Genomic DNA, 8,009 nt, shown 5'->3' on the forward strand with positions numbered 1-8,009 from the left:
TTGTTCTGTTAAGTCGACTTATAGCACGACGTTTAAAACTTTGACTGGCATGCCCTCAATACTGAAGAGAAATTTAAGGTTTTCACATCCATCTAGAACTACATCAAGGCAGTATTAAAATTACAGTTACTAACTAAAATATAGCAAAACGATTATCCAGATGTTAATCAGCCTATGCATCATGATAATACCATATTCATTATTATTCAAGGTAGCCAGGCACATTTTCATATTGGGACATCAGGATTCTAAGTGTGAGTCCTGACATTGGGTGTACGTGTTGCCTCGTAGTGTCAAATGCCTTGAAAACACAATTATATTGTAAAAGCCTTCTGAATTGTTTTGTTGGAACACAGTAAGGTTTTACATCAGGACAAAATGTGTTAATCAAATATCGTTGGCCACTACCATTTGGACATTCTTCAGGTATGTAAATGCAACTCACAATTTTATCAATTTAATCCTGTTACGATTGATATTTTATATTTGTTATGATTCATATCAGATGATTTTTATGTAAAAATCATTAAAATTATACTAATTTGCCAGCTGTTATTAATTGATCAATTATGTGGAGCGTAGCAGACTAGGCCTAACTGTTTGTAGTATGTTACTTGAGTTGCGTTTGGCTGTTTGTGTGATAAATACTTATTCTGTGAGTTTCAAGACTGATCTTTTAAACTAGGCCAAGGTAAGTAAATAAGTAAAGCTCTTTACTCATAATACCAGATGATAAACAATACTCTATACACAGAATCCTAATAGACTCCATAAAAAAAAATGGAAAAATCCCTTGAAATTGTCTTTACCTGCCCTATGTGGACGAATTGTCCTTAAAAATGTATGTTCAATCCATGGTGGAATATGATTTTGGCCAGAAACATTATATTTTTAATTATTTAAACACACTGTTGTCTAGCCTGACAAGAAATTCAAAATGGGAATAATTATTTGTGTTACTAGTGCGCAAAGTGGCACTTTGCTGCACATTAGAGAAATATTTACATGTGGAAAGTTTCACTCGACATTGTGTACCCATGGGCACCTAAGGCCTCCCAATAATCCCCATCGTAATATTGTTGTTATTTATTTACCATGTGCAGATGGCCTTGGAACAGTTCCTGGGGGTAACAGCTATTTGTGTAGTAGCATGACAGTATTTCTTTCTTGGACGAGGTTATAGATAATAGTTTCAACAGTTAGTTGCATTTGCAAACTTTGCATTGCAAAGGTGTTTACTTTTGACTTTGTCTTTTGAGCTGCTTGAAAAGTCTAGTGTTGTTATTAATGCTGTGCTGATGCTGAAGTGATTTGTTATAAGTATTGACAGATAAATGTGGTGTGTTCATGAACTATTTATTAAGTTTTGAGTGTTCACTTAACATACTTAACTTATTTTCTCTTTCAAATTCCTCAAGAATGAGTGATTGTTAAGAAAGGTTAGTTTGAGTTTGTGAATTTGTTAAATTAGGTTTTTGATAAGAGTCCCCCGCAGCAAACCTGCCAACTAAGCGAATTTCTATTTGTCTGAATTGGTTTTCAATTAAATCTATTTAAATAACATTAGGTTTAACGAGTACCTATTTTAGGTTTGCTGCTAAATGGAAACTAATAAAGTGTGTTTTTAGTAAAGTATTAATAGCTCAGTATGAAATAAATAAATTTCCCAAGTTTGATCAAAATGTATCCATAAAAAGCAAACTACAACATTTTACAAAATTCTCAAAAATTAGGAAATTTTGTGTTTTGAGGGTCAAAATGAGAAAAAGAAATTTTTCCCCGTTCCCATGGTCTGATTATGCTGGTTTGCAAACTAATTCAAGTTCATCCCGCATTACACCTTTAAATAAAATTTTATCAAAATTGGACAGAAATTACTCAAGTTATCACATTTACGGATACATATAATTTATATATATCTACAGTCCCATTGCATGATTTGTAAAAAATTAGGTGCTGGAACTGTAACCTACTTAATGTGATTAGAACCTATTTATGTTCATGCCAATATTTTTTTCTTTCTGACAGAGAGGTAATGGACAGACATAGCTCGTATCCAGAATATAGGATTACAACTAATAATTTTTTTTTTATTATAAAAATAAAATGAATACAGTATGTAGGCCTGTAGTCTCCGATTGTCTGAGGTCTTTGAGACCAACTCTAATTCGGAAACTGCAAACCTCAGATAATGCAGAGTTAACTTGAAATAATTCGGCCACTGATGTGTATAATGTTGGTTTAGAACCACAAAATAGAACAAGGAGTCATCTCCAGTTACAAATTGTGATACGGCATTGGCATTCACTTTATAAAATTAACTTATTCCATTGCTGCTAGCTTGTGTGAAGACAGTGTTATAAACAATAATAATGACAACATATAGCAGCAATTTCAAGACCGCAGTTGCCAAAATCTTCAATTTCTAAACTTTTAAATCTTGAAGTTCACCTATCAAATGTCAACAACAAAACTTTTCCAACATTTTGAGATTTGATATTTGGTTTTGAAACACCACTGATGAATTGAAAACAGCTGTATTTGATGCATTGTACAAAATTATTCTGGTTAGGCTACTAGAATTTTATTATTTATTATTTGAGAGTTTGAATGTGACAAAAATAAACGTTTACAGTGATTGGCCTCCAGAAAGATGCTACCTCTAGACATCCTGAGTTCGGAGCATATCTCAGTAGCCACAGCAGTTGCTTGGGCTTTGACTTCATTCCTGTGCTGGTGCCTGGTGTACTACTTCTGCAGCTTGGCAGCAAATGGCAGTCAGTTTCTGTTGGAATGTTTGTCATGCTGCATGCGAGCTCTGCATGCCGTAGGGGCTATCGTCTTCACTATGATTGCCACCGAGCATCGTCCACATCCCTTCATAGAGATTGGTGAGTGAATTTGATGTTGTATAAAGTTTTAGGGAATTTTCTATTTCAAAAAGTCTTGCCTACTGCTGTTTCGTGTTGCGAAAAGTGGGTCACATCTACTATCTATCAGGTCAGAATGTCTAGATATTGAAAAATCCCTAATGATGGCGTTCATCACATATGACTTTAAAGCTGGGTTTTCCTAGGCCCGCAAGCGGAGCGCGGAGAGAGGAACGCGGAGAGCGGACTCCTCTTGTCTTAGGTAGTTTAATGTTACTGTTTTCCTAGAAGCGGAGCGGAACGCCATGTTAATTGCTTTTCCGCTCTCCGCCCTCCGCGCTCCTCTTCCGTGTCTAGTCTAGGAAAACCCGGCTCAATTCAACAGTACTGTAAGTTATCTCATAATTTCATGATTATACCAGCCTGGACAGCTTGCTTGAAATGTTACGTCCATGTGTTTGCTGTGTTCTGTGTTTTGTATGGTTGTTTTGTAACTTTTGACTGACTCTTCCATGAAGGATTCTTCAATAGCTATTAGCTAGGCACTCTGAAATGAAGATCTGTTCTGTTTTTTTCGCAGAATGAAACAGCTGTAGGTTGATTTATAAAACAAATCTTTCTGACAGCAACTCAGGTTATTTGGTGATACCTGATACCACACACTGATCCAGTATAATAATACCATTTTTAAGACAAATATGTAGGTCATTGTTTGGGCCCCCGAAGGAAATTTCTTTAAGGAGGGCAAACCTTCGGTATCCTCTTCTATGGGTTGGAGGAAAAAGCCCTCCTCCAAAAACGACTTTGTGTAAAATACTCCTTTAAAACATTATTTAAAATTATTATTAGCGGTTATCTAACTGGTGGAGTTATCTTACAATCTATTTAAAAATTTGTGAACACTTTAGTTTTTCTCAGGGAGCATAGCCCAACTGACCATATCTCTTTGTAGACACCCATGCTACTTTTGAGAAATATTAAACAGATCAACTCCAAATGTTTTCATGCCTTAAACCTTAATACTCCCTGCAACGTTGATGACCTGAATTTCTGGATGGACTGTGTCAAGGGGTGTCACAGCCGTTCCAATGTTACTAGTTGCCTATCAAGATTTAACTGTTTAAAGGTGAGGATAATATTCCTCTGCACAACCTTGTCCTGATTTGGTCCCTGGGATTCTTCATGCTGGAGTGTGCGCTCGCTTCAGTAGTCAAGAAAGAACCATCTCTGATGGTGGCTCATCATTACGCTTCTGTCCTTGTACTTGGCACAGCTCTTCTGATCCAGGAAGGAGGTGCTGAAATGGTAAGTCTGTATCATTAAATGCACATGACAACTCAGCTAGATAGAAAGAAAATAGTTTGATGAATACAGAGTATCAGAAAAAGAAAACCAGGATTTTGAACGGCCGTTGCTTGGGGACCTTAAAAGATAATTTGAAAATTTACGTCAAAGTTTTTTTACTTGCTTTAATACTTTTTGAAAAAAACTTCATGAAATTTAGATTGTCATCAATCTTATAATGAGCATAAAACTGGTAAAGTCTGTACACTTAGGGTGATCAGCGGGTTTAATTTGATTTCTTACCTGAATTTTGTGAGCATGAAGTCTCAATATTTTATGAATAAGGTAATTGAGTAGCAGAAGAATTCCTTGGCCATTTCATTTTTTCTGGCTTCTGATGCAGGACTGTCAGATTTCTTCGACTTTGTCAGCCAGTGAATGTATTTTCTAAACACTTCCTGTTTCACTAACCTGATTAGTCCAGCAACAAATTGCTTTATCATCAGGTGAATTTAAATCAATTTTAATTTAACAATTGATTTGAATCTGGCAAACCTCAAATTACATTGTGCCTTCTGTTGCGTCATAAGTATCGTACTGGCGACTAGCACCATTCGTTTGAGTCGCCACGGCATTCCGCCACCACACACCCGTTTTGCGCAATTGCGCATGCCTAATGATTCCCCCTGCTATATGGAAAACAACACTTGGTTATTCAACTCCAAATTGATGTTAAAACTGTCTAGCTATCGTAAGTAGCCCCCAAGAAATAACCCTTTGTGTTGTATTGTGAGAGGGACTCCAATCACGTCAACCGAAGCTTATTGTGCATCCCACTTGCCACTAACTGGGTAAGCTTATACCTGTGTGTGCAGGAGCTTTGCCCTATGTTTGTGTCTGATTCATCACCTATCTGCTTTAGACCAAACAGGGCCCTTCTCCTAGCCCAAGTCTGTGGCAGTCCAGACTCCTTTAAAATTCAGACATTCTTTGTTGGAGACCTTTTTATATAAATGGTTATGGTAACATATTGATCAACATACCTAAAACTAAGTTACCGGTACTTAACACATCACAAGGAATCCAATAAATTTGCCTTAAACATGGTATTTAATAGAAAAGTATTAAATAGAGGACTTGCAGTAACAACTAACTTAGCAGTAAAAAAACATCAGAGCCATAAAACGCTTCCCAATTTTTAACTTTTTAAAAAGTTTTTAAGCAAATTCCTCATCTAGGGAATAAGCTTTACTGTAGGTGGGAAGGTAAGACCTAGACCGGGGATTTTTTATTTTTGTATGTCCCCGTTTTGAAACACACCCACTGTATTTTAAGCTTACTATTAATGCAAAGTAAGAGTTCAAAAATGAGATGATCAGTGTAGCTTTTTTACTGATTAAGATAAACTGATTCTTTAGACAATACTTTTTGTGGAGTCTTAATTACACTTTCATGCCTCGCTGGTGTAGAACTCATTTTCATAACACTTAAGGATATTATGATAACCTTGACCTCTTTAGACATAACATATGATCGCTAAGAAATTATTCTAGTTTCAACTTTCACCTAGATTTTTTGTCATTCAATATACATCACTGAATAACACAACGATATAATTTGCAGATGGTTGGAATACTCATGTTGGAAAGCACCAACCCATTGTTCCAAGTTCGTCAGATTTTACGTCTCACAAAGTACAAAAACGGAAGATTCTACAAGATTGTGGAATGGAGTTTTTTAATATTTTTTACTCTTATCCGAGTAATACCCTGTGGAATCACAACTCTTTTTGTGCTCTTCGACCCATCTTCACAACTTCACATTCAAATCACCTACTCAACATTTTATTCAATATCTCTTGTCATGGTGTATTATACATTGGCGTATATGGTTAATAAGTATTTCAAAAAAGCAAAAAGCAGTTGAGCTTGTCTACTTGAAAATAGTGAACTGCATTAATAATTTGCTCTTTTAAACTTGTTAACTAATTTTCTGGTTAACTACAAGTTGAAGGCATAGACATTCAATGTGATAATTTAGTTTGGTTGATGTAAATATAGATTATTTAAGTACAAAATGTTTTGTACTTCCTCCCCTTTATACTTCCTACATACTGTACATTATTTTACGCCACACTACACGATTTTGACGAGCTTCACACGCAAGGATTTAGTCCAGAAAACAGGTGTTTGCTGCCAGCTTAATCAAATGGGGTTTCATTGCGTACTACTGTACTGTAATGAGTTTTACCGGACACCAATCAGCTGATTACACTGTATTTGGGTGGCAATGAGTGGTTATAAACTAAAACATAATCTCTCCTAGATGTTATGACTGGTGAATTTTAGTCCTTCAGTTGGTGGTAATATATAAGGATTTGTACAGATTTAGTAGTACTGTATGGCGTAAACTATCGGATCTGGACTAGTAACGTAATATACTATTACAGTATATTAAGATAAAGAGTTTGCAATGGGTAGTCGCCATAATAAACCTCCTTTTTGAGATAGGATTGTTGGTAGGATGCAAAATCAAATTTTCCTATTGTTAACACCCAGTTTAACACTTGGTCAAATTCTGATAACTGAAACTTTTAACTTTTTCCCATAGAAATATGGAAATTGTAACATTATTGAACATCAACATACCAAACCTAAAACAAAACTATTCAGAAAAACACAAGCAATCCAATAGGGTCTTAAAACTGGCATGCATGCATACGGTTAATGCAATAAATACCAGTTTACTAGGTGGCGTTTGCAGACGCGTCCACAAAACATAGCGTAGTCATCAGGGCATTATAATGCCATTGGCCCTCAGCATAAAGCTTCAAAATTATTTTTACAAATTCAAATAGACAAAAGATTTTGTAGATTGTGCACTACTTTTATTGATTGGTCAATTAATTTCAACAAATGTAACAATTTCAAACTAAAACAAAAAAATCTTTATAACAGTGTACCAAACATTTATCTTTGACTAGTTTCTTTTTCAGACGTTCTTTTGAAAATCCTGGGTCGAAAAGCAGTGCATATACCGTTTGGACGGGCTCACTGCAACATACGTCAACCCAGCACTGAATTATCTTGGTCCAATATAGACATCTGCTTGGTTCAGGGTCATGCCTTGGAATTTGTGAAAGGCAGGTGCCAATAAAAATGGTTTTCGGGTAAACTTAATGCCCTGTTTTACAAATTTATAATTTAGTAACAAAAGGGACAATTGGTACCACACTATTGTATAATGTGGTTCTCTATAATTACTAAATTCAACTATACACATAAAAGCTGCATTTTCAAATGTGATAAGACTGCTTCTTCACAATCGTATAAAATATTGTGGGCAGTGCCAATAGACTAATCCTGCATCGGTCCAAAGGTTGTGGCGTTAAATGACCCTACACCCTTTAGTTAATCTGAGGATCTTGATCTTTTCAAAAGATTGCCATTCATCAGAACTCAATATTACGGCTAATTTTTATGACACGAATGAACACTACAGGCCTATGCAGCTTAGCCAATTCATTAAGGGTGTCAGTAGCCAAGTTAGCACCCTAATTCATCGAAAGATTAGTGAAGTGAAGTGTATGGCGAGAACATTATGAGTGACGGAATGGTACGCAGGTGGGTAAGGACATTTAAAGACGGCCCCACCAACGTACATGATGAGCAACGCACTTGGTACTGGGGACAGTAATGATGCCGCCCAGTGTGTTGCTCATCATGTCTTTTAAACGGAAATTATTTTAATTGTTACCAAGTAAAATGTATTTAAGCCAGCTGAAATTTAATTTTTGTGTCAACAAAATCGGATAATTCATTTCAGAGATAATTAGGTTTAAACTCGAGTGCACAT

At 35.8% G+C, this 8,009-nt stretch overlaps 1 protein-coding gene across 3 annotated transcripts; it reads left to right on the top strand.

Annotated features, from left to right (window-relative positions):
* The first annotated feature begins 311 nt into the window (after positions 1-311).
* Positions 312-6,231, top strand: LOC128987887 (TLC domain-containing protein 5-like). 3 transcript variants are annotated; one of them, XM_054408965.1, is made up of 4 exons: positions 312-426; positions 2,636-2,891; positions 3,997-4,175; positions 5,778-6,231. In XM_054408965.1, exons 2-4 carry the CDS (start codon positions 2,654-2,656, stop codon positions 6,078-6,080), a joined length of 720 nt encoding a protein of 239 aa, XP_054264940.1. In that variant the 5' UTR covers positions 312-426; positions 2,636-2,653; the 3' UTR covers positions 6,081-6,231. The 3 variants fall into 3 exon arrangements, with proteins under 3 accessions (XP_054264940.1, XP_054264941.1, XP_054264942.1); XM_054408966.1 differs by lacking the exon at positions 312-426 and adding an exon at positions 587-691; XM_054408967.1 differs by lacking the exon at positions 312-426 and adding an exon at positions 1,328-1,439.
* The last annotated feature ends 1,778 nt before the right edge of the window (positions 6,232-8,009 follow it).

Source organism: Macrosteles quadrilineatus, unplaced genomic scaffold (genome assembly GCF_028750875.1).
Source record: "Macrosteles quadrilineatus isolate MER2022 unplaced genomic scaffold, UCM_ALF_1.0 Scaffold_2__2_contigs__length_208266976, whole genome shotgun sequence".
Classification (NCBI taxonomy): Eukaryota; Metazoa; Arthropoda; class Insecta; order Hemiptera; family Cicadellidae; genus Macrosteles; species Macrosteles quadrilineatus.

Bases quoted from the DNA above. Each gene is read 5' to 3' on its own strand.
- LOC128987887 (XM_054408965.1), top strand. From the start codon at position 2,654: ATGCTACCTCTAGACATCCTGAGTTCGGAGCATATCTCAGTAGCCACA. The intron at 2,892-3,996 runs GTGAGTGAATTT...AACTGTTTAAAG, and splicing joins ACATCCCTTCATAGAGATTG to GTGAGGATAATATTCCTCTG. The intron at 4,176-5,777 runs GTAAGTCTGTAT...TATAATTTGCAG, and splicing joins AGGAAGGAGGTGCTGAAATG to ATGGTTGGAATACTCATGTT.